General features: G+C 34.3%; 2 protein-coding genes and 1 long non-coding RNA gene across 5 annotated transcripts; all 3 read left to right on the top strand.

Moving 5' to 3' along the window:
- Nucleotides 1-334: 334 nt before the first annotated feature.
- On the top strand, nucleotides 335-7,389 carry LOC7461185 (uncharacterized). 2 transcript variants are annotated; one of them, XM_002306037.4, is made up of 10 exons: nucleotides 343-759; nucleotides 4,194-4,294; nucleotides 4,443-4,540; nucleotides 4,655-4,704; nucleotides 4,951-5,046; nucleotides 5,664-5,753; nucleotides 5,872-5,964; nucleotides 6,183-6,278; nucleotides 6,782-6,847; nucleotides 7,066-7,389. In XM_002306037.4, the coding sequence occupies exons 1-10, from the start codon at nucleotides 547-549 to the stop codon at nucleotides 7,243-7,245; spliced, it is 1,083 nt and encodes a 360-aa protein (XP_002306073.2). In that variant the 5' UTR covers nucleotides 343-546; the 3' UTR covers nucleotides 7,246-7,389. The 2 variants fall into 2 exon arrangements, with proteins under 2 accessions (XP_024454945.1, XP_002306073.2); XM_024599177.2 differs by lacking the exon at nucleotides 6,782-6,847 and having other exon boundaries at nucleotides 335-759.
- Nucleotides 7,390-17,247: 9,858 nt separating this feature from the next.
- LOC7461183 (uncharacterized) lies at nucleotides 17,248-18,965 on the top strand. Of its 2 annotated transcripts, XR_002981156.2 has the most exons (5): nucleotides 17,248-17,733; nucleotides 17,811-17,947; nucleotides 18,086-18,121; nucleotides 18,215-18,308; nucleotides 18,546-18,965. It is a non-coding gene; the product is annotated as an uncharacterized LOC7461183 (long non-coding RNA). The 2 variants fall into 2 exon arrangements; XR_008059103.1 differs by having other exon boundaries at nucleotides 18,215-18,965.
- A 1,793-nt stretch (nucleotides 18,966-20,758) lies between these two features.
- On the top strand, nucleotides 20,759-22,706 carry LOC7461182 (UDP-glycosyltransferase 83A1). Its single transcript, XM_002306034.4, has 2 exons — nucleotides 20,759-21,407; nucleotides 21,663-22,706. The coding sequence occupies exons 1-2, from the start codon at nucleotides 20,921-20,923 to the stop codon at nucleotides 22,544-22,546; spliced, it is 1,371 nt and encodes a 456-aa protein (XP_002306070.3). The 5' UTR covers nucleotides 20,759-20,920; the 3' UTR covers nucleotides 22,547-22,706.
- The last annotated feature ends 3,568 nt before the right edge of the window (nucleotides 22,707-26,274 follow it).

Below are 26,274 nucleotides of genomic sequence, written 5' to 3'. Positions count from 1 at the left end.
TTTAGTTTTTTTGACTAACTTTTCTTGTGTTTATCAAATATAAAAAAATAAAAAAAATAATTTTCAAGAAAATAATTTTCTGAAAACAAACATGATCTGTATATCAAATACCAAACTATTTTTTTTTCTTGAATACAAATAGAATCTCTTCTCTTAGCATGTAAGGAAAAAAGAAAAAAGAAAAAAGAAAAAAGAAAAAAAAGGCCTACTCATTTCAAGTTTCCTTTGCAATAAATACAGCGTGAAAGCAACGAAAAAACTTAATGGACAAAGACAAGGTACACAGTACTGCAGTAAAACTTTAACGTAGTCTGGTTTCCCTATATATAAAATTAGTTTCATACTTTCAGCCATAAGAGACAACACGGTAGCTTTCTTTCCTGTAGGTGTTGGACACGTCTCAACTACTCAGTGCAATCAGGCCAGGCCTAAGCCCGCCTCTCTCTCTCTCTCTCTCTCTCTCTCTGCTAGTCCCTCCCCTTTCCTGTCTAGCTACTTCCATCGGAAGTTGGAAGAAATAACTTCTGTTTCTTTGAGCTTTCAAGCATGACCATGTCTCTTAAGCTTGGGTCTCTACCATTATTGGGAGGCAATGTGGCCAAAAAATGTGCGAGTTTAAAGGCTAGCAAGCATAAAGTTTTTGATGTTGATGGAGCTGGTGATGCCGAGTTTCCTTCATTTCTTCCAAAAGAGGTAGAGAGAATCAAAGACCCATTTGCCAGATCTTTGGCTAAAAGAATAGAGAGGTTACCTGTGCAGGTTAGTCATGATCATCATAATTTACTTATTCTACTCCACTCCCTCTTGTTTAATCTGTAGCCTATTTATGTTTATTATTAATGTTAATACGTTATTATCATTTCTATGATTAGCGTAGTAGCCAAGGGATTATCTGCTTTTTGTGACTAAATAAATGTAATATAATATAGTATCATGTGTTGCGTTTATTCTGTTGATATTAATTTCGCATTATTTTTCTTTTTCTCGTGAAGATTTTTGGTGGAAATTAAAGAACCGATGACTGAAAGCTACGCATGTACACATTGTTTTCGATCTATAAAATCAAATCCTTATATTTTATTTTCATTAATTTTTCCTTTCTTTGAGAATTTAATAACGTTACTAAAGCTGCCTGAAATTCTTCCTCTGGAATATATATATTTGGGTAAGGAAGTAGCATTATTGACTGGAGCAGTGAAAAGATTCTGTTCTTGAGGAAATGCCTAGAGATCACAAACAGCCATTGTTTTTCCCCCTTTCGTATCTGAAAAGGTGTCCGCCGGTTGTTTAAAGAGACACCCTCTCTTGGAACTTGTTTGTCGGTCCCCTCCTGGGTTTGGTTCACCATCCATGGCCTGCTCTAGTCGGTAAAAGGAAAAAAAAATACTTATTATATTCGAGGATCTGAGAAATGTCTCACAGACTCAGTTTTACCTTCTGCAATCTTTTTATTAATATTTCAATGCTATGATAATGTTAAAAATAATTTTAAAAAAATAAAAAAATATTATTTTAATATATTTTTAAATAATTTTTTTTAAAAAACAACGCAATTAACTTGAAAGAGATAGTTGGGCATTTTCAACAGGAGAGCAAGAGTGTCATTGACGTTGACTAGCCATGAAACCCAGGACAACATAGCAACCACCTCATGGTCCACCATCGGGCATTCACCATTCGAATTTCTTAGTATTGGTTGTGTAAATTTATTACACACTTATTGGTACTACATATACATAAGAATCAGTTTTATTCGTACCATATTTCATTCCTAGGATTGACGACCACCATGGATTTGATTTAACATATTTGTGTTGGTGACGATGCCGCTTCTTGAATCTTTAATGGCATTCCACAGTAACTACTATTCGTGCAGAGCCTTGCTTCCCATGTATTTAGGGCTTAGCAGAAAAATGCCCCGAGGGTGAAAAATGTATTCGTGCAGAGCCTTGCTTCCCACATTACAATACATGTCTATGGCTGACACTTGATTTCGTGCCTAGGCACCATGGATCTGTTTTAATAGAGGCCGCAGATCTTTTTTGAGACACGAAGATGGAGAAAATGACTTGTTTGTTTTTCTAGAACAAGATGTCTGTCCCACAATGTTAACCCTCGGCATGCGTTATTCATATTTTTGGTATAGTTTTGTAAATCACGAAGAACTTAAAACTGTCGGGGGTTTCACTGTAGACACAGTCATGAAATTATTGTGAAATGTATTAGCGTCACAGTTTCTTTTTATTTATGTTTTTTATTTTTTTTTAATTTTATACTCTCAACTTGCATTAATTTAAGATGAGACTGGGTAATTTGTTTAATTGACTCGGGATTCTTGTAGTGTCAAGGAAAAAATTTGGTGAACAGTTAATACTTGGCTTGGAAAAATTAATTTCGATTTCATTGATTTTGAATAATTTAAGCTTTAGGTGTTGAATTTGAAACTAAAACAAGTGTTTAGGGATTGAATTAAATGAAAAATAAAAAGTGGCTGGCGTGTGTGAAGGGCGTTTCACTTGGGAGGCGCATGTAGCGGCCATCGACCTTCATAGATAGCCTTCCTTGATATAGATAAATTTGGTTTTTATTTTTTTTTATTTTTATCCTTCAATATTGTATTGGTTGGGAATTAGACTTTGTATTTTATTTGTTTTCTTTGAAGTTATCTTATTATCATGATTTACATCGCAAGTTTGACAGGTTGAGTCGAGTTGTGTTTTAATTCTTTTAGAAATTAAATTTCCTTATATCTAATTTTGACAATTGAATTCTTTCCTTGAGCTTCACTTCGGTTAGTTAATTGTGTTTTTTTAATTAAAAAATAGATTAAAAAAATAATTGTTCAAAAATTTGAGTAACTACAATTTCGTGATTGGGTAAAAGAAAAAAAGTCCGGATCAGATAAAAAGAAAATTATGTAATTACTAGAAATGAAAAATTTGAATGCTCACTCCTACCTATAATATTGTATTTACAAGATTATTTTTTGGCATCCTCTCCTAAAATTCAATTCTTGATTGCCAACATGCATAATATAATAATGAAATACATATCCCTAAAATAATATTAGCATATTGAAAGCACCAGACATTAAAAACATAGGTACAATAAAATTAAAATAATATAGTTGTAAATACATATCCCTAAAATAATATTACCTGCTCCTGGGCTTGCAGGATGTCCAGTGGGCCGTGGGGAATAGTCGTGGTGCGCGTAAGCTGGCCCGGACACCCCACGTAAATCAAAAAAAAAAAAAAAAAAATAATATAGTTGTACCACATGTATATTTTTATTAAAAGAAATTCCCTCAAATAAATTTTCTCCATAGTTTTAAAACCCGGCCCCGACCCGGGGCTGGAACCGGGTCGGGTTGAAGAAAAACAGGGGAAGGAAAAACCCAGTGTGAGCCGGTAAGACCCGGTCAAAACCCCGGTTGCAACCCGTTGACTTTTGTTTTTTTTTCTTACTAAAATGACGTCGTTTTGATTTAAAAAAAAAATAAATTGACCCGGGTGACCCGGTCAAAACCCGGAACCCGGGCTTTGGACTGGGCCGGGTCTAAAAACTATGATTTTCTCAATATTAGTCTATCCTCAGCTTTTGAGTTAGATGTTGGTCAATAGAACATAAAGCTCTGAAGATGGTAAATGCTTTGAACAAGCAGGGGAATAAACAAGAAGAGTATAACATAAAACTTGGCTTGTTACCCATGAACGCATGAAAAATGAACCAAGTGTCATCATGACAAAGAGAAGGTAAGAATATGAAGATAATAGAGAAGGTAGCTAGCTTCCACCTTATTTCGAGCTTAGGCACCATGGGTTTAGATCAGTTTGTTGCCTCTAAGTATGCCATCATGAAAATGTTAAAAAGAACACTGGTTGTGTTATTAGTAAACTGCTTACCTTCTTTTTTTTTTTAATAAAAAAATTCCCAAATACACAAAGAACTAGGCAGGGACAAACCCTCAAGTGATTGAAAAAGTCAAAAAGCCTTGAAAAAGTCAAAAAGCCTTGGGTTAGTTAAACCTTATACTGGTCAAAATAGTTATCAAGACTTGAGCAATCATTTTGGAGCACTTAACAATGTTTCTAACCCGTACAAAAATCCCATTTGCTTTAGGCCACGATTAATAAATATTGTGAATTTTGCGTAGCCCCTCATTCTAGGCTTATTGTTTGTCATAATTGCAGATTGGATATTCTAAAAGTTGTATCATGAGTAGTTGTGTTAAACCACTCATCAGACAAAGCAATAAGACCACCCCAGTGGTTCTTCTGCATTGCTTTGACAGGTTTGATTCTCATGCAAGTTATCATAGAATGATCACAACAATTATTTAAGTTTTTTCCTTCTGTTACCTGTGCGTGTGAAACTGTGTGTGTGTGTGTGTGTGTGTGTCAACGCTAACGTTGGTTTACTATGTTGCATTACATATATAGTTCTTGTTTGGAATGGAGATGCACACTTCCCTTACTCGAGGAGGCTGGTTTGGAAGCCTGGGCTATTGATGTTCTAGGGTGGGGCTTCTCTGATTTAGGTTAAGTCTAACCAACTCAACTCTCATGTGTAAACTGTATTGAATTCTACACTTTCCGTTCTTAATTTCTCTCAACATTTTCTTTATTGTGATCATTGTTGATATATGTTATAGAAACTCGTCCACCATGTGACATGGCATCCAAGCGTGATCACCTTTATCAGGTTTGTTCTTGAATTCTTTGGCTCTCGAAACTTGGAAGAGCTGTTTCAATCGCTTAGCTACATCTTATTCTGTGCTGTAAATGCTTTCATTTTCCACGAATTGTATTTTTCTTGTAAATATGAGTTGATTATTAATGTCTTTGCATGGCTTGAACAATGCGAGTCAATGTGTGTGATCATGTGTGTAGCTGAATTTAAGACCATGAGCTCAGAAACTAATTGATGTTTTTCTCGTTTAAATACCAGCTTTGGAAGTCTCACATCAGACGGCCAATGATATTAGTTGGACCTAGTCTTGGCGCCTCTGTTGCAATTGATTTTACAGTCCGTTATCCAGAAGCTGTAAGTACTTATCTTATCAATTACTCGTTGCCCTTCAACTCCTCTACATTGCAATATGCAGTCTTATGTTCATGTCAATGTATCAAATGTGAATCTCTTTAATGATATCAATTGATCATGCTCGCAACTCAAATCAAAATCTGAAATCAGTTGAAGTCCTTGGAAAAATATGATTGGAGAAGAATCCAACAAAATTTTGACTTGTTGAAAAATTCACTTGAGAGGTTTATGTTGAATCAAGAGGTCTAGACAAGTTTTTTCTATCATTTGAGTTTTAAACCTGTATGATTGAGTCTGAACATTGAATTTAAAAGAAACCATTTCAGTTTTTCCCATTGCCCTAAGTTGCAGATATAAGATCATAGTGCTTTAACTTGTGAGGTGCATGATGGTGGTGTGGGGTTAGTAGAAGAAGAAAAACATTACCAATCAGCAGCGGCAAACTAACCTGTCCAAGTCCAAGAATAAAATCGTCCGAAAATTTTAAGATGACTAATTGTAGGTCAAAATGTTCTTACAAGTCTATGGTTTTGCTCTTATTCTAGTTTCTGGTTAATTAGTATCTACTTCAGTCATGATTTCTTTGGTTTATAATACATGATCTCTATATTTGATAGGTTGAGAAGCTGGTTTTGATCAACCCAAGTGTGTATGCTGAAGGCACGGGACATCTTGCAAAGTTACCAGAATCGGTAGCCTATGCTGGGGTACGTCTAAAGTTTTACCCTTCTGTAATATACTACTTTATAACATTCATTTTAACTGATCAAGTGTCTAACCTTTTGCTCTCTTTTTTTTTTTTTTTCCTTATCTTTTTTGGATCAGGTTTCTTTGTTAAAGAGCCTCCCATTACGTCTTTATGCAAATATGTTGGCCTTCAATAACATTCCATTCCTTACAATCTTGGACTGGACTAATGTAAGTGTGCTCGTTCTTTTTCGGACAAAAATCTGCCTCTCTCACTTTATTTTATTTTTCTTCCCTGATATTTTCTTTTGACGAGACTTGTTTTCTTTTCAAAACCAACGAGAATTAGAGTATATGCAGTTGAATTTTTTTAGTCGAAGTTGTAGGTCTTGCCTAGTTTTGTTTAAGGTGTAACTTGATGCCTATGTTGTTCTCTTGTCGTGATTTAGGTTGGCCGATTACATTGTTTGCTACCATGGTGGAAAGATGCAACTGTCAGTTTCATGTTAAGTGGGGGCTATAATGTTATTTCCCAGATAAAACAGGTACAATATTGATTTTCATGCTGAAATGATAAGAAAGGATAGCATCTATATCAATTTGTTGTATATATTTTAGTGAAGTTACTCTTAGTTGATGATGATGACTTAGTGAATCAATCCATGTATATAGTTCGTGATGAATTAACTTTCATGAGATACATGTTAATTAGTATGCTACTGCAACTTCATGATATAGAAAGAATAGAGAGAGAGAGATTATGTGTTGGTGCGAATTCTGGGAGTTAAAACATTTAAACTATTTTCTTGCTAAAGAAGCATAAACTCAAGCTTCAACAATGAATCACTTCATCGAATAGAATTGCTCATCTTCATTCCATTGAGGATATAATATAATAAACTCCATCGATCGGTCATGCTTTAAACAGTGTGGAGGATAGAACTCAGCTGTGGTCAAAGCCTTAACAAAGACATATATATATATGAAGTTATTGGATGATGCATACTGTTAATACCACATTTCTGCATGTATTGTTGTTATTAAACAGGTAAAGCACAAAACCCTTATCATATGTGGTGAGAAAGATCAGATTGTGAGCTACAAGCTTGTAGTGGTAATATCCTAATCATATCTATTTTTCTTTTAGAAGTTGTCATCACTGTTCTATCTACTTGGAAACATTGTTGTCCTTGTTCGTAAAGCTTACTTTGCCTTGCGTCTAAATCTATTAAACTTACCAGCCCTTAATGCTAGTTCACTACTGTAAGTTTACCTACGTCAAGGCTATTAGGTAGGGTTTTCTTCCTAATGTCTTCACCGAATTTAATGCAGAAATTGCACTCTGAACTATCTAATGCAATTATTCGAGAAGTATATGACTCCGGCCATCTCCCTCATGTGGATAATCCCAAATGGGTTGCGAAATTGATTGCTAATTTTGCTGAAGATGACGCTGGTGTTGATGCCAAGAGCCCATTTTGCTTGGCTCAGGTGACGGCTTCACGCGGATAGAATGGTTCATGGTAGTGTGGGGCATGTAATGATGAAATAGTTACCCTCAGAGTGGACTGTTTGCCAGTAGAATTGCGTCCTTAGATGTTGTCGAACTTTTTATGGACTTCTACTTTATCCCAACGCAATATTTACTGTGTTTCAGTTTCGAGTCCACATAAATATGTCAGGTTATTTTTTTCTTTTGAACATTAAACATGCTGCTGCAATATGCTCCATGGTTAATCACCGTATAAGTGGCCAGCAGTACTATGCTACGAGCTGGTTTTAATATATATAAAAAATACACTTATATGATAATAATGTTTTTAAAAGTGCTAGAAAGATTTGGGATCAGCTGTTCATTGATTTGAATTGAGTTTAATAAGTTTGATTAATTTAATAATATAATTATAAAAAATTGCAAATGATAATTACTAATAAAAAAAATAAATATTTGTCAATATTATTAAAAAATACACTCTAAATATTCTTAAAATACTTAAATGATTTTTTTTAACAAAGAAAAAATTCAATGAAAATAAGATAATCTTAAAGAGAAAAATAAATAAAAAAATAAGTTTAATTTTCAACAAATTAAACATAATAAGACTAACTAAAAAAAATTAATTTTAAAAAGGATAAAAAAAAACCTAACTTGAAAATATGCTAAATTCATGGCTCGATCAAGAACATTGTACAAAAAAAATTAAATAAAATAATGGAGAAAGACGAAACTGAGAAAAAAATCAACTAAAAAAACTTCAAAAAACATTAAAAGAAAAATAAATAGTAATTAAAAGAACAAAAACTTAAATTGATACAAATATAAACTAACATGACACATTTAATTTTGAAAGGGAAGATGCAAAACCCGAGGCGATGAGAGAGAAGAAAAGGAGAAGAAGAAAAATAGTTTTTAAATTATTTTGCAGATATCTTCGACTTTATGTAATATTTTTTATGACACGATTTTATTCAGACAATTTTATTTGTGTTTATCTTTTAAGTCATGATTTTTTCAGGTATGGATTTATTTTTTATTAATTTAAATAAATATGTTCAATAAACATAATAAGACACATGTTTGTTTTATATTATGTTATACAATCATACATTGTATATGAATGTCTAAGTGCCTTCCTACACCTTTTTATTATTATGTTCTTTCATCATCATCAAGTTCATTTGAATTTCTTAAAGTTCATTTGAATTTATATCTTCTTATGACCTTTGAGCTTACAAGTATTTATGTACATGTATCTATAAATAGGAACATTGTTGAAAGAATATGATATACACATATAACTACAAATTCATATGAAATAAAAGTGTTCTCTCTTCACCCCCCTAATCTCCATTGTTCTTATATATTATATTTACTATTTATTAATTATATTGTTTTATTATTGTATGCTTCTTGAGATATAATTTTATAATATATTATTAGCACAAATTGCTCCTCACTTTCATCTTGAAGCAGACAATCATATTTGGTAAGAAGTAGAGACATGGATTTCTCCTCACTTTCATCTTAAAGTAGATAATCATATTTGGTTTGTTGATAAGAAGTAGAAGGTATGTTTTTCTATTGTTGTTGTATGTTCTACATTCTGTTTTGAGATCAAGTATATATGATGGAAACCTGTGACAAAATCTTAAGATTATTCTCAGGTGTAACAACACCACGTACTGATCTTCATTTTATGTTTATATTTTTATAAATATTTTTCTGTGTTTTAAAATCTATTTTTATATTCCAAAAATACACACACACACACACACACACACACACACACACACACACCAAATTTCTAACAATATTGATTTTTTTTACAAAGTAACAATAACAAACCTAGCCAAACTTGAGTTTGTGACACTTGATATTACAAGCAAGAATTATTTGTCATGGATCCTGGATATCAAAATTCACCTGGATGTCATGGGTCTTGGAGACACCATTAAAGATGATAATAAAGCATCTAGTCAAAACAAGGTGAAAATCATGATTTTCTTATGCCGTCATCTCTATGAGGAGTTCATGATAGAGTATCTCACCATCAAAGATCCCATTATTCTTTGGCAAAATTTGAAAGAAAGATATGACCATTAAAAAACAGTTATTCTCCCAAAAGCTCGTTATGATTGGATACGTTTATGATTGCAGAATTTTAAATCAGTAAGTGAATATAATTCTTCAATGTTTAATATCAGTTCTAAATTGAAACTATGTGAAGACAATATCGTCGATAATGATATGTTAGAAAAAACTTTCTCTACTTTTCATGCCTCAAATATGCTCATGTAGTAGCAATATAGAGAATGTGGTTTTAAGAAATATTATGAACTGGTTTCATGTCTCCTTGTGGCTGAACAAAATAATGAGCTTTTAATTAAAAATCATGAATCATGACCAACTAGTTCAACTCCATTCCTTGAAATGAATGCTACGAAATATAATAATAATAATTATGGTCGTGGTCGTAATAGAGAATGAGGACGTGGCCATGAGAGAAGATGGTTTAATTACCGCAACTATAATGGTTGTAATTCATGAAATTCTTACAAACCTTCACAGAATGAGGAGAAACAAGAAAGGAGAAAGAATATACATAGCGGAGATACCAAGAAGGTAGAAAATACCTGTTATCGATGTGGAATAAAAGGACATTCGTCTCGTATCTATCATATGACCAAACATTTTATTGATTTATATCAGTCTTCATTGAAAAGAAAGGAGAAGAACATATAAATAATTTTTTCTCACCCACATCAAGGTAATGATGATATTTATCCTTTGGATATGACACACCTTGACCTTGCAATTGTTTTTTTGCAAACTAATGAGAAAGTTAATATATCTCGTAATGATAATAATTAGTTAATATAACAATGTGAGAATTTAAAATTATGTTTATCTTTTCAGTGTGTTTCCTTTATGCTAGTATATTTCAACGTATTTTGTTTTCTTTCTTTCATGTTGACTTATTTAATGAAAAGGTTATGTTGTAATAATTATGTCTTATTATAAACTTATTATATATTTATTCCTTTTCATGAAGAAAATATGGATTCACGTCATGCTGTAAATAAGTCCAATATCAGTGGTGGAGATATATGCTTAGTAGATAGTGCGGATAGTGCAACGACACATACCATTCTCAGGCATAAGCACTATTTTTCAAATATGAGAATGATGAAAGTAAAAGTGAATATAATATAAGGTTCAACAACCTTGATTGAAGGCTCTGGAAGAGCTAATATAATGCTTCCTAATGGAACAATATTTATTATTGATAATGCTTTGTTCTCTACTAAATTAAGGAGAAATCTACTAAAATTTCAAAGATATACGACTTAACAGGTGTCATATTAAGATTGCCAATGACAATGGTATAAAATATCTTTACATCGTATCAAATATCTCTACTGGAAAACAAATATTGAAAAAATTACTCATTTTATCTTCAGGTTTGTACTATATAAGTATTAGTACAATCCAAGTCAAAGCAATAATGAACTAGAAGTTTAATGAACCAAATAATTTTATTATTTGGCATGACCGGTTAGGTCATCCTAGATCAATAATAATGCGAAGAATTATTGAGAATTCACATGGTCATCCATTAAAAAACCAGAAGATTCTTTAATTCAAGGAATTCTCATGTGCTACTTGTTCTCAAGGCAAATTGGTTATTAGACCATCACCAGCTAAAGGTGGGACTGAATCCCCAAGATTTCTGGAACGTATTCAAAGTGATATTTTGTGGGCCCATTCACCCACCATGTGGACCATTTAGATACTTTATGGTTTTAGTAGATGCATCTACAAGATGGTCATATGTGTGTTTATTATAAACTCGCAACCTGTCGTTTGCGAGATTACTTACTCAAATTATTAGATTACGAGCACAATTTTCAGATTATATAATCAAGACTATTCGTCTTGACAATGCTGGTGAATTCACATCCCAAGCATTTAATGATTATTGCATGTCACTTGGGATAAACATTGAACATCTTGTTGCCCATATTCATACTCAGAATGGTCTTGTTGAATCACTATTTAAACGCCTCTAGTTATTTGTAAGACCACTACTCATGAGAACAAAACTTCTTGTCTTTGCTTGGAGGCACGTTGTTTTATATGCAACAATACTTATATGCATTAAGCTAACAACATATCACAAATTCTCCCTATTACAATTGGTTTTCGGTCATGAGCCAAACATTTTCAATCTAAGAATATTTGATTGTGCGGTCTATGTTCCAATTTATCCACCACAACATACAAAGATGGGTCCTCAAAGAAGATTGGGAATACATATTGGGTTTGATTCCCTATCAATAATTAAATATCTTGAGCCCTTAACAAGTGATTCATTTACAACACGATTTGTCGATTGTTATTTTGATTAGACTATGTTTCCAGCATTAGGGGGAGAAATTAACAGCTGGATAAAGATATTACATGGAATGCATTGTCATTATTGGATTTTGATCCTCATACAAAACAATATGAACAAAAAGTTCAAAAGATACTTCTTTTGCAAGACATTGCAAATCAGCTATCAAATGCATTCACTAACTCAAAAAGAGTAACCAAATCTCATATATCAGTTGTAAATGCGCCAATCCGGATTGAAGTCCCAACAGAACATTCTACTTACATTATAGCAAATGAGTCTACGACATACTAGAAGCATGGTAGACCAATTGGTTGAAAAGACAAAAATCCTCAGAAAAGAAAAGGAGTAAATAATCAAATTGGCATTATTGAAAAAGAAAATGAGGAGATAGACATAACTAATCATAAAACCCCAGAAAAGGTTCAGGTACTTGAAAACAGTAAAAATAAGGAGATCTCGATAAGTTATGTCTCTACAAAGAAAAGATGGAACCGAAATGAAATAATTATTGACAATATTTTTTCATATAATATATCATTTGATAAAAATGAGGATCTTGAGCCTAAATCTGTCGAAAAATGTCAACGCAGAAATGATTGGCCAAAATGAAAAGAAGCAATCTAGATAAAATTAAATTCACTTGCAAAACGTGAAGTTTTTGGATCTGTAGTCTAGACACGTAAAGGTGTAAGATATAAAGCACGACTTATGGCACAAGGACTTTTACCAAGACTTGACATTGATTATGATGAAACATATTCTCCTATAGTAGATGTAATTATATTTCAGTATCTCATTAGCCCGACAACTTATGAAATGCTAGATATGTGTTTGATGGATGTAGTCACAACCTATTTATATATGTCAGTTGATAATGATGTTTATATAAAAATCCCTGAAAGATTTCAAATGCCCGAAGCATATAATTCAAATCCTCAAAAAGTTTACTCAATCAAGTTACAAAGGTCCTTATATGGGTTAAAGCAATTAGGACGCATGTGGTATAATTATCTTAGTGAATATTTATTGAGAGAAGGGTATAATAATAATCCTATATGCCCATGCGTTTTTATAAAGAAGTCAGAATCAAATTTCGTTATTATTACTGTGTATGTTGATGATTTAAATATTATTGGAACTCATGAAGAGATACCAAAGATAATAAATTATTTAAAGAAAGAGTTTGAGATGAAATATTTGGGAAAAATAAATTTTTTTTCCGGCCTGTAGATTGAGTATTTAGCAGATGAAATTCTCATTCATCAGTCAACTTACACAGAGAAGGTCTTTAAAACATTTTATATGGATAAAGCACACCCATTGAGTACACCAATTGTTGTTCGGTCACTTGATGTGAAAAAGGACCCTTTTAGACCTCATAAGGATAACAAAGAATTACTTAGTCTTGAAGTACCATACCGCAGTACAATCGGTGTGCTAATGTATCTTGCTAATAATACGCGACCTGATATAACATTCTCTGTGAACTTGCTAGCAAGATATAGTTCTTCTTCCACCTGGAGACATTAGAATGAAATTAAACACATTTTTCATTATTTATAAGGAAATACGAATATGAGTTTATTTTATTCAAATGATGCTAATAATGAATGAGTTGGGCATGCTGATGCAAGATTTTTATCTGATCCACATAAAGGTCAATCTCAAACAGGTTATGTCTTTATGTGTGGAGATCTACCAAGCAAATATTAGTTGCCACTTCATCTAATCATGCTGAAATACTTGCAATCCATGAAGCCGGTCGTGAGTGTGTGTGGCTGAGATCAATGACTCAATATATTCATGGAACATGTGGTTTATCCTCCAGCAGAGGAACTTCAATCATATTGTATGAAGACAATACTACATACATAGCTTAATTAAAGGGGGGATACATCAAAGGAGATAGGTCAACGCACATCTCACCAAAATTCTTCTTCACACATGACTTTGAAAAGTGTGATGACATTGATGTTCAACAAATTTGCTTGAAAGATAATCTAGCAGATTTGTTCACTAAACAATTACCAACCACAATGTTTGAAGGATTGCGGCGCAATATTGGAATGAAACAACTTAAAGATTTGAGATGATATATTCATGAGGGGTAGTTAATATGCACCACACTCTTTTTTCCTTGGTTTAGGTTTTGTCTCATTGGGTTTTCCTGACAAGGTTTTTAATGAGGCAGTTTTCAATGTGTAAGGCTATACAATAGACATCTAAGGGGGAATGTTATAAAATCATACATTGTATATGGATGTCTAGTTGCATTCCTACACTCCATTATTATGTTTATTTATCATCATCAAGTTCATTTGAATCTCTCCAAGTTCATATGAATCTTCATCTTCTTATAATCTTATGCTCCTATAAATAGAAGCATTGTTGAGAGAATATTATATATACATATAACTACAAATTCATATGAAATAAAAGTGATCTCTCTTCATCTCCTAATCTTCATTGTTCTTATATATTCTATTTTCAAGCATAGTTTTATAATATATTATTTAATATCTTGATCTTGTTTATTTAAGCTTTTTAATTTATAGTTTGATTTTTTTTTTATCTAAAAAACACATTAAAACAATTTGTATAATCAATATTTTTTTTTAAAAAAATTATAATCCATGGCAAAGTGCGGATTAACCGGAAAGTCTTCTCTGAAACCCTAGCCTTTCCATTCACTTCACTTGATCTCTCTAGTCTCTGCGCGCGCGCGATTGTAGAAGACATGGACATGGACATGGACGGTGATGTAGCAGAAAGGCGAGTTCAAGCACGATTTATAACAAAACTGAAGCCACCCTACAAAGTCCCAAATACTTCAGTTGCTATCCCGGCTAATGTCACCCGTTATGGTCTCTCCACCATCGTCAATACCCTTCTCAAAGCTAGTGCGTGATTTTAGCCTTATTTTCAATTAAAACCAATTTCTGTATTGTTAATTTTTCTGTGATTCTGGGCAGGAGATGATGAATGGGATCGAACCGCAGCCTTTCGATTTTGTAATTGACGGAGAACTGGTTCGCTTGCCACTTGAACAGTTTGTGCTTGCCAAGGGCATTTCCGCTGTAATTTATGAAACTTTCGACTTTTTTTGTTTTTGTTTTTTGTTCTGATAGCTTACAAGTAATTATTGTGTCGGAATTATTGGTAATCATTGGTTCTTACTTAATTTGGGTAGAGAAAAATTCGAAATAAAAGCTAAAGGAAAGTAGACAATTAGAAGGAACCATTCAAACTTGTTTCAAAGTATCATAATTCTACGGCCTACAAATTCAATTTAATGCTACTGTGGATGATATAAGCTGCAAATTGTAGCCAATACAAACAATACATTATTGGCTGGAGATTTTACTTTTTTTCCTTTTTTTTTTCTATATTCTTGATGAATATTTGTTTTCCCCATTATATAAGTATGCTTTTTACTTGAGTTAATGGTTTTTTATGTATTTTTGAATGATTTTAATATACTAACATCAAAAACATAAAATATAAAAAGATATCATTTTGCCCAACACATTTTAAAAAAGTAAGTAAAATTTTCAGTTTGAATGTGAGTAAAATTTTAATCCTTACTTTTAAAAAGTTTAAGATGAAGCAAATTGATATTTCAAAATGGGTGACAAATTGGCAAATTGTTAGCTAGCATATGAATTTCAAAAATTCATGTTTTCTTTGGTATGAGAAAGAAGCTACGCCCATTTGCTAAAATGGCTGGTATAGAAATAAGTAGATTACAAAAACCTAACACATGTGGGAAAAGTAATATATATATATCTTGATTTACCATGAATTGTAATATTTAATTAATGATTTTAATCTTAACAAAAAATCACACAATATTATCTTGCAGTGGTAAAATAGTCTTTTCATTGGTCTATTTATCATTTTAGGTGTGTGTTTGACACTGTGGCTGTGTTTACAAAAAAACGTAGTTATCATGTGTTTGGTTACGGTCTAAACACAATTTTCTATTTGTGGGACCCATTACCATTTGCGTTTAAACCACAAGATAACAAAAAACAACTTCAAGCTGCCTTTTGTGTTGAGTTGCAAACTGTGTTATAAATAGAGGCCGCAAGAAGACGAGCATAAATAGAGCAGTAAATAGTGAACAGTGGAGAGCAACTCCCTCTCACCACCGGCCTCTGCCGTTTCCATCGCCAGCCACTGCTCTTCCTCTTCCTCTTCCCCTTCTCCTTCTCCTCCGTCTTCTGCATTCTCCACTGTTCACGTTATATGTGAACAGTGGAGAGCAACGCACAACTGGCCTCCGCCGTTTCCACCGCCAGCCACTCCTCTTCCCCTTCCCCTTCCCCTTCCCCTTCTCCTCCGTCTTCTGCATTCTCCACTGTTCACGTTGCATGTGAACAGTGGAGAGCAACGCACAACTGGCCTCCGCCGTTTCCACCGCCAGCCACTGCTCTTCCTCTTCCCCTTCCCCTTCCCCTTCTCCTCTGTCTCTGCATTCTCCACTGTTCACGTTGCATGTGAACAGTGGAGAGCAGCGCACAACTGGCCTCCGCCGTTTCCACCGCCAGCCACTGCTCTTCCTCTTCCCCTTCCCCTTCCCCTTCTCCTCCGTCTCTGCATTCTCCACTGTTCACGTTGCATGTGAACAGTCGAGAGCAGCGCACAACTGGCCTCCGCCGTTTCCACCGCCAGCCACTGCTCTTCCTCTTCCCCTTCCCCTTCCCCTTCTCCTTCTCCTCCGTCTTCTGCATTCTCCACTGTTCACGTTGCATGTGAACAGTGGAGAGCAGCGCACAACTGGCCTCCGCCGTTTCCACCGCCAGCCACTACTCTTCCTCTTCCCCTTCCCCTTCCCCTTCCCCTTCTCTATCTCCTTCTCCTTTGTCTTCTGCATTCTCCACTATTCACGTGAACATTGGAGAGCGTCTCCATTGTTTATAGCCGGACCGGGTCCGGCTAAAATCTAAATGCATTGGACCGAGTTCGACCCAGTAAAATAAAAAAAAATCCAAAAAAATTTCTCGGATATTGTGTTTTATTTGTAAAATTAGTGTTTAACATTTTCAACAACACTTCATAATTATATTAAAAGGAGATCGCATGATGATGTAACATTTGCAGAATTTGATCGCAATCTTAATTTTGTTCCTGATGATATTTTACCTGATGTTGTTGTACGCCTAGGAAGCCATGGAAACTGTAGTCCTTGTCAGATGGATTTCGTATGTGATGGAATTGCAAATAGTTTAATGGAACAATAAAAAATATTTTATATAAAGTATTGTTTATTTCATGATGTAATAGCAGTAGTTAAATCTACAATATTTCAATTAAAAACCATCAATATTAATATATATCTTTTTTAGTCATTTTATAACCTCAATTTGAAAAGCATTCTTAACCACACACATTAAACTACTTTTTGTTCAACCTTAATTTCAACCACAATTTTAACCAAACATGTATTTTTCCAAACCAACCTCAACTAAAAATACTTTTTTCAAAACAACTTTTTTCAAACCACAACCACAAAAGTTACCACAATACCAAACACATCCGTGTCTTTCTAATAATTAACTCTGCCTAAAGCAGTTATAAAAAGATAATGTATGATCATTTTAAATGCAGTATACTGTCAAAGACTGCTTCAGCCTAGAGGTACAAGTGCAAGATGTTTTACTGGAATTATGACTCATCTGGCTTGAATCCTCTATATCAGTGATGACATAAAATACATTTTGTCATGGTTTCTAGAATTATGTGTGTTTTATATTCTACCCTTTGCTTTGGTGTCTGCTGAGACATGTTCCTTTATTTCCTCATGTTTTTATCGCCAATTCTGCAATCTGCTAATTGATTAGCTTTATGGTGATAATACACAGGTGCTGATTGTGTTCTCTGGTTATTATTGATAATATTGTACAATCAATTTATGGCGAACAAATCTGTCTGATACAGAAGGTGATTTAGTGTCCATTAAGAAGAGAAAAGTGAAAAGCAATGCTGAGGAATCTCAGTTGGAGGTGATGCACGTTTTCTACTCATATTCCTTTTGATCTCCACATAACTATGGTTGTCTCACTTTGTTTTAAAAGCTTTTGAGAGCTAAGAAAACCAGGTGCGTTATGAGATAAGTACTCACCTCCCCACCCCAACCCCCGTGTCTGTCTAATTTGCATCCTACTACTCTTGTAGGAACTTCTGCTCCAATTTATCAGTTCTCTTCACATAATTCTTGGATTTCGGCATGCAAGTGGCATACTAAATCGTTGTTTCATCTACTTTCTGCATTTTATGATGGGAAAGTCATGTTGTGGGATCTAAGAACTGCGGTATTGTATTCTCTTCACTTCCACAATTTATGATCAAACTTTTCTGAAACCTGGAAATAATAAAAAAGACTGACTTGTGTGTACTGATCCGCTTCATCTTCTATATGAAGTGTTAAACTGTGTATTTTTCTGCTGCAGTGGCCTCTGGTTATTATTGATTCCCACGAGGACAAGGTATAATGCCATCTATTTCATTTATTTAAGCCTTCCCCATTGAAACAGATTAAAGAAATTCTCATCTTTATGTGGTGATGTGCCGCAATTCAGGTGTTATGTGCTGACTGGTGGAAAGGCGATAGTGTGATCAGTGGTGGGGTAGACTCGAAGCTCTGCATTTCCTCTGGAATTTCTGTGCAATGAGGTGAGAGTTGTGATTATTATTTGTTTATCTGTCATCCTGTTATCAACTTCAGTTTAAATTTCTACTCCCCCAACCCACCTGTAGAATCTGTTTCCTCTCCCTTTCTTTGTCTGCAATCGGTGTGAAAATTAGTTCATTTCTTTAAATTGTCCTCAACTGCTGTGTTACAATTTGTTTATGCGAGTGACTGGATGTTTTTAAGCCACTACAAACTTGAGAATATGTCTTTTCTTAAAGGGTTGAGTTATGGAAGCCATAAGAGGATGGATTATTCTAAGAGAAACATTTTCATCTTAGCACTCTCTGTTACCGATTCTTGAGGTGGCAGTTCGATGGCGCCATATGACTATTTCTCAAGTGAAGGAGCAGATCGGAGCTTAAAGTCTATTTTGTTCAAGGCCCTCTGACGAGTGTGCGCAGTGGGAGCCCTGTTGTCATCTACAATGGCTTCCCGTTGTAATCTTACAAGATTTTTGTTCAGTAGATGCTTTAGTAGGATAAAATCTTGGTTGTTGACTGGGAAAAAAAAAGGTTAAATTTTGGTTCCTCCCAAAAAACGTTTTGCAGAGCACGCAGGTTGAATTTTGCAGAGCTCGCAAATTCCAAAGCTCTTCTGTGGTTGGAAAGCTACAAAAACAAAAAACAGGCTCTTTTGTCTTTGCTTCTCCGAGACTAGCTCTACCATTATTGTCAGACTCGTGGTCCTCTAAATGAAAAATATAAGAACAACAAAGAAAATAAATAAATAAAATTCTAAAACAATAGTTTCCAATCTCAATTTGGACATCAAAACAGCTAGTGATTTAGCAAATTTTAACCCCAACCTCATGATTAAATCAAAAGTTATCCCATTTTTAATAAAGAGTGTCTTGTACTAAAGAAATACTCACGAGGATGACAGAACGAACATAAAGCTCGAACGAAAAAGAACAAAAAAGCATCGCGGAAGATTGTTTGTTTGTTCTTGTAGGGAGAATAAGTTGCCGAGTACATTGAATTATTAGTCATTATATTCTATAATCAATTGATTGTTACAAGTAGCATTATTTTTATTAATTTAAAATATTTTTATTATTAATAATTTTTTTTAATATTTAATTATATTTGATTAATAAATTTAAAGAAAAAATAAAGTTTATGGAACAAAAATATTTTGCACAAAAAATTATAAAATTATTATAATTGTGAAATTTCTATTGCATCAAAGTGTTGTTCCTAAATGTTTCGGTCAATGTTCTCTTAAGATTAGATATTAATTAAAATTGTTGAGACCGATGCATATTATGTTCTGTCTTTTATGAAAGAAAATAGCAGCTCTCATAAACTGAGGTACGAAGCATACCTAAAACTAAAATGCAGGTGCTTATCAGATGACATGTACACTGAACTGACTCATGAAAAAATTTTATATGGAGGGATTACCCATATCTATGGAAAAACTCCCGTGATAGTTGTGTAAGTGATCCTAGACTTGAGATTACTAAGTTATTTTATATAAGAAGTGTTATTCTTTAATTTTGACCACACATTGTCCTAATCAAGAGTAACAAACGAGCAAATATTGAGTATAACATAAATTATATAAAGATATTTAAATAATCAAAAGAGGATTTTATACCCTAGATGAATTAAGAAAAATGTTCCATCAGTTTTCAAATAGTATTAATTGTGAAATTCTTGGCCAAAGTGAATGAATATTAATCAAATTTACTGTTTCTGCTCTATGAATATATTTCGAGAACCCCAACATGAAGAAAATATGTAATGCTACATCTGGATTATCAATGAAGGAAATAAAGGTACACAACTTATAATCAAGGAGGCCGCTAGGACTGGAAATGGATATACAAGTGAACTTCTAAGGAGGTTTAGTTACAATCTTGGCACGAAAAATCATGAAGGCTGTGCAATAAGCTCTAGAAAAATCTTAAGAGAATGATATAAGAAGAAGCCCTAAGTCACTCTTGGCAGTGATAATCTGCTTTATTACTCAGCTTTCATCAGATGAGAAGCTTCTATCCATTGAAGGTCTGATGAATTCTCCTTAATTTAACATTATGTTTGTTGACATGGGTATTACAGATGCAACGCTCATGCTAGCTGTTTAATTTTCCATTACTGTCATCCCTGTTTAGTTAATGCAAAATGATAAATATACGTAGGTGCAATAATTCATGTAGAATGCAAAATAATGCAGAGGATTTCGTTGTCAATCCTGACAGACACAGATACATATATATATATATTTGCAGTGAGGTGACATTAAATTAAATGGCAAATGCAAAATGATAAATCCTAGACAGTATTAAATAGCTCCTTGGACAGGTATTTAGGCAAGAATCAGGACCACCTGTGATAGAGAAAGCTAATCAATATTTTGGAAAGACAACGCACCAAACTAATCTGATATAAACAAAGCAAAACATCAACATCTCATTAAGTGGGAGGTGATGAGGGAATAGTAATGTATTCCAATAAACAAGATATATACAAGAAGAAGAAGAAGAAGAAGTGTCAACTTACTGGCCTGTTCTTTCCAGGCCCCTGAAGAATGGCATGAAATTCCAAGTTCAAAATCACTTTAAGCAGTGACAAAAGAGCTATAAACTAGAATGGGCAATCCACATATCCTAGTTATACCTTATCCAGAGCAAGGCCATATAATTCCTTTACTGGAGCTTTCACACTGCTTGGCTAGTTATGGGTTCAAAATCACATTTGTAAACACACAACACAATGAAGAGCGTATCAGGAATGCATCGGGTTTGAAAGTGAAAGGTGATACAGAAGATTTGATACATCTAGTCTCGTTTTCTGATGGTCTGGAATCTGGGGAGGATAGGTTTAAGCCAGGGAAAAGATCTGAAACGTTCCTGACGCTTATGCCAGGAAAAATAGAGGAGTTAATAGAAAGTATTAATGCATCGGACAGTGACAAGATCAGTTGCATCCTTGCTGATCAGACTATTGGATGGGCCTTGGAACTTGCAGAGAAGAAGGGGATCAAGCGAGCTGCCTTTTGTTCTGCTGCAGCTGCAATGTTAGTCCAGGGATTCAGCATCCCAAAACTGATTGAAGACGGAATCATAGACAAGGAAGGTCAGTTCTTTCTATCACCATTTTTTGTCTGTCCCGATGAGATGTTCTATCCAATTTTATCAACAGTAACACTTGAAGCTTCCCTCGCTTTTTTTTAGGATAGAGAGCTCCATGCTAAGAAAGTAACAGAAAAGGCATGCTATTTTAAACTCTAAGATAATTCACTAAGTCAAATAGTCAATTATTTGCTTGATTTTTAGCTGTATGGATGAGAGAAGCATGAAATTGGCATCATGATTGAGTTTTTCTTCGCAGGAACCCCCGTGAAAATGCAGACAATTATGCTCTCACCAACCATGCCTGCAATAAACACAGCACAACTCGTATGGGCTTGTCTTGGCAACATGAATTCCCAGAAATTATTTTTTGCACTAATGGTTAAGAACATCCAATCCATGAAGCTAACAGAATGGCTGCTATGCAACTCAGCTTATGAACTTGAGCCTGGAGCATTCAACTTGTCTCCACACATCATTCCAATAGGACCACTTGTAGCTAGCAACAGACTTGGAGATTCAGTAGGAAGCTTCTGGCAAGAGGACTCAACATGTTTGGAATGGCTAGATCAGCAGCCACCACAATCAGTCATCTATCTTGCTTTTGGAAGTTCAACTGTTCTAAGCCCTACTCAGTTCCAAGAATTGGCTCTGGGATTGGATCTGACTAATAGACCATTCTTGTGGGTTTCAAGGCCAGATATAACCAATGGAACACCTAATGCTTTTTTACAAGAATTTAAAGACAGAGTGAGCCCTCAGGGTAAGATAGTGACTTGGGCACCACAACAAAATGTGCTGGCACACCCTTCTGTTGCTTGTTTTGTGAGTCACTGTGGATGGAACTCTGTCATTGAAGGTGTATGCAATGGAGTACCTTTCCTGTGCTGGCCTTACTTTGCTGACCAGTTCTTTAATCAAAGCTACATTTGCGATATTTGGAAGGTTGGATTAGGATTTAACAAGGATGAACATGGGATAATAACAAGAGGAGAAATCAAGAACAGGGTGGAGCAACTGTTGAGTAATGAAGAGTTTAAAGCAACATCATTGGAACTCAAGGAAACTGTCATGAATAGTATCAAAGAAGGTGGTAGTTCTTATCAAAATTTCAAGAGATTTATTGAATGGATCAAGGCTTAGGTGGTTTATTTTACAACCATCACAACATGTCTTCGAGGTAGAGATTGATTTGCGTGTTTGCCTCTGTTGTCTGGCATCTTGCCTTCGTAACATGTAGCCTGGCATTATCAAGTACTTGCTCTCTTTCTTAGTTTAAAATCTTTAGATGATTTCTTCAAAATTACAATAGCATACACCATCATCAGATCAAGTTATTCAGAGCTAAAATTAGCGAATTTTTGAAGAGTTTTTATTTCAAACTCTTTTCTCTATATACAACTTCCTCTAAAATTCACCATATTAGCGACAAAAAATGCAATGAAAATGAACTTTCTTTGAATAAAGAAATTGGAAAGCATATCCAGGTACTTATCCTATGCCCAATCAGTGAAAACTGCCTTCCTAACTTCCTCTAGTATTTTCCAAGAATCAATCAGTACCAGTTGGAGTATAAAAAAGTACTGGCCTGCAGGCACCATTAATTAAATCCTTGCAGTAATTGATTCATACTAAAAAAAAACCCTATAGATAAGAAACTTCGTGTTTGTCCCAAAAAAAACGTTGGTCATACCTCGAATTACAGGGGACTAATGATGGAAAAGGCTACTTCATGTAGCCTACCTCAGGAAATATTCTTCTCCAGCAATATTTTACCTGGCAGTAAAATTTGCAGGAGCTGTGGAAATCACTTTTGGCTCATCCATAGACAGCAAAGCATGCAGGTTCATGAACGTAGCCTAGAGAATCTCACAATCCTCACCAGTCTTGATTTCTTCTCTAAAGAAAGACCTGTCTTTTGAACATTTTAAGGGGTGCAGATCAGCCCACAACTATTGCAAAAAGCACTGAAAGTCCCATTCTTTTTACTGGTCATTACTGCATTGTGCTTGCGCTTTAGACGACTTCTTGGACTTGGAATTTCGATACTCGCTCCTCTTCGTGAACAATGAAATGAACTTTAAGTTTATAAACAAAAAGTATATTTGAAAATCTTAGTAGAATGAGTAATCCACATGTTCTAGTTACACCTTAGCCAGCACAAGTCCATGCAATTCCTTTAATGGAGCTTGGCTAATTATGGGTTCAAAATCACATCTGCGAACACAGAGACCATTCAGGAGCGTATCGCGAATGCATCAACAAAGTGTAGCAAGTCTGGATAATACCCAGAGGGGCTTTAGTGGTGGACATGGCTGATAGCCAAGATCCAGTAATGGCGTTTACATATTAGTGAAGAATAGAAGAGAGAGAGAGAGAGATCATAGAGTCTGCTAATTCATCATTTTCTCATTATCCCCTTTGTCTATTCTGTTACAGACTATATATCAAGAGTGCTAATATTATGTGAACGAAAATAAAACCAAATAAAACATTGTGTGGTGTGTAACTAATAGCTGTTCAGAAACGGTCATATTAATTCAAGACTAATATCCCTCTGTCTCCCTATGGTTTGTTTCTTCTTCTCCAAAATTCAAACCCCTTCCCCTTCAAATCGACCTTGTCCTCGAGGGAGAATTGTGGAAACCTTAGACAAAGGTCATCAGTGAACTCCCAAAAAGCATATGATGGAGAGAGACCCTTCGAGTGGCAGCTTGATTTCTTCGTTTCACCATCCTCCTGTCTAAGATGGCTTGTGTGTGAGGGGCTGGTTCGTACGGACGGGCACCAGTTACCATATGTACTGTTGCAACATGCTTTGCAACAAGCAACAGCTGTTCAAGAAGCTTGACAAAACCACTATTTCCAAAGTTAAAAATTGAAAATGGTGATTATATTTCAGTGGCAAAGGAATTGTTACTATAGAAAGCCTCTCAGGTTTGAAATACATTTATGATGTTTTATATGTGGCTGATATTGATTAAAATTTGCTGAGTGGTAAACAACTTATAAAAAAGGTTTCAAAGTTATATTTAAAAACAAATGGTGTTTGATAAAAAATAATAAAGGCAAAATGTATTCAAGGTAAAAATGAGAGCAAAAGATTTTGCTCTAAACCTTGCGGAGAAGGAGCAGAATGCTTTCGCCATAAATATAAACAATGAAGAATTGTGGCATAGAAAGCTTGGGCATTTTCATCATGCTGGACTTATGTACATGCATAGACATAATCTTGTAAGAGATGTTTCACGGCTGAAGAATGGATTAACAAATTGTGCAGCTTGTTAATTTAGAAAGCAGGCTAGAAAACCTTTTCCTCAAAGTGCATGGAAAGTAACACATAAACTTTAACTAGTGCACAGAGATGTTGGAGGTTCTCAAAGAACAACTTCACTAAATGATAGTAGATACTATATAATCTTTATAGATGATTATTCCAGATTTTGTTGAATTTATTTTTTTAAACTAAAATACAAGGTTGCTAATGTATTTTGGAAGAATAAAACATGGGTGGAAAGTTAAAGTGACTGTAGGATATAGACTATAAGGTCTGACAATGAGAAAAAATAATATTAATGGTAGATTTTAACAATTCTATGATGAATCTGGCATTGAAGACCAACTTACAACACCATATACACCACAACAGAATGGTGTTAGTGAAAGAAAACACAGGAGTATCATGGAGAATACTAGATGCATTTTGCATGAAAAGGAGATGCCAAAGAAATTGTGGGCTAAGGCTGCAAACACAATAATATATTTGTTAAACAGGATGTCAACCAGTGCTTTACAGAAAAGAACCCCATTTGAAGCTCGATTTGGATATAAACCAGACCTGCAACATTTTAAAACTTTTGGTTGCCTGTGTTTTACTTATGTGTCACAAGTTAAAATAGACAAGCTTGATAGAAAGGCTAAACTAAAAGTATTCATTGGATACAACAGTCCATCCAAAACCTATAGAATTTTCCAACCACAAAATGGGAAAATTCTGGTAAGCAAATATGTTAACTTTATGGAAGACAAACAATAGAAATGGGAGGAACCAAAAGAGAAACAAGAATCATCAATTTGGAAAGTTGTTAATGACAATATTGATGAGCCAGTCAGAGGTACAAGATCTTTATATGATGTTTATGAAAGAAGTAACATTGCTATTTGTGAGCTTGTAGAGTTTGAAGAGGTAGTAAAGAATAATGAATGAATTAAAGCAATGAAAGAAAATCTTAGAAAGATTGATACCTGGGTGTTGGTGGACAAACCTTTATAGAAAAAAGACTATAAGAGTCAAGTGGGTTTATAGAACCAAACTTAATGCAGATGATTCTATAAATAGATATAAGGCTAGATTAGCTGTGAAGGGTTATGCTCAAGTGTTTGGAGTGGACTTCTCAGAAAAATTTGCACTGTAGCATGACATGATACAATCAGAATGTTACTTGTACTATTAACATAAAAGGGTTGGACAGTTTATCAGTTAGATGTAAAATCTGTATTTTTGAATGGTTATCTGCATGAGAAGATTTTTATAAAACAACCAAAAGATTTTGAAGCCAAGGGGCAAGATGAGAAGGTCTACTTGTTAAAGAAGACATTATATGGTCTTAAATAGGCTCTCAGGGCATGATATAACAAAATTGATGAATATCTTCATAAACTTGGCTTTGTTAAAAGTTCAAGTGAAAGCCAAGTGAGGCCACATTATATGTAAAAGAAACAAATGCAAATTTAATTATTGTATATGTTTATGTTGATGATTTTTTTGTCACAGAAAGTGATGAGAAATTGATAGAAGAGTTCAAGGCTGAAATGCTCAAAGTATTTGAGATGACAAATCTTGGTTTGATGTCCTATTTTCTAGGAATGAA

Source organism: Populus trichocarpa, chromosome 4, assembly GCF_000002775.5.
Source record: "Populus trichocarpa isolate Nisqually-1 chromosome 4, P.trichocarpa_v4.1, whole genome shotgun sequence".
Classification (NCBI taxonomy): Eukaryota; Viridiplantae; Streptophyta; class Magnoliopsida; order Malpighiales; family Salicaceae; genus Populus; species Populus trichocarpa.
The sequence above is the reverse complement of the archived record's forward strand: the minus strand, read 5'-3'. Positions and strand labels throughout refer to the sequence as shown.

Bases quoted from the DNA above. Each gene is read 5' to 3' on its own strand.
- LOC7461185 (XM_002306037.4), top strand. From the start codon at position 547: ATGACCATGTCTCTTAAGCTTGGGTCTCTACCATTATTGGGAGGCAAT. The intron at 760-4,193 runs GTTAGTCATGAT...TCATAATTGCAG, and splicing joins TAGAGAGGTTACCTGTGCAG to ATTGGATATTCTAAAAGTTG. The intron at 4,541-4,654 runs GTTAAGTCTAAC...TATATGTTATAG, and splicing joins GTGGGGCTTCTCTGATTTAG to AAACTCGTCCACCATGTGAC.
- LOC7461182 (XM_002306034.4), top strand. From the start codon at position 20,921: ATGGGCAATCCACATATCCTAGTTATACCTTATCCAGAGCAAGGCCAT. The intron at 21,408-21,662 runs GTCAGTTCTTTC...TTTTCTTCGCAG, and splicing joins CGGAATCATAGACAAGGAAG to GAACCCCCGTGAAAATGCAG.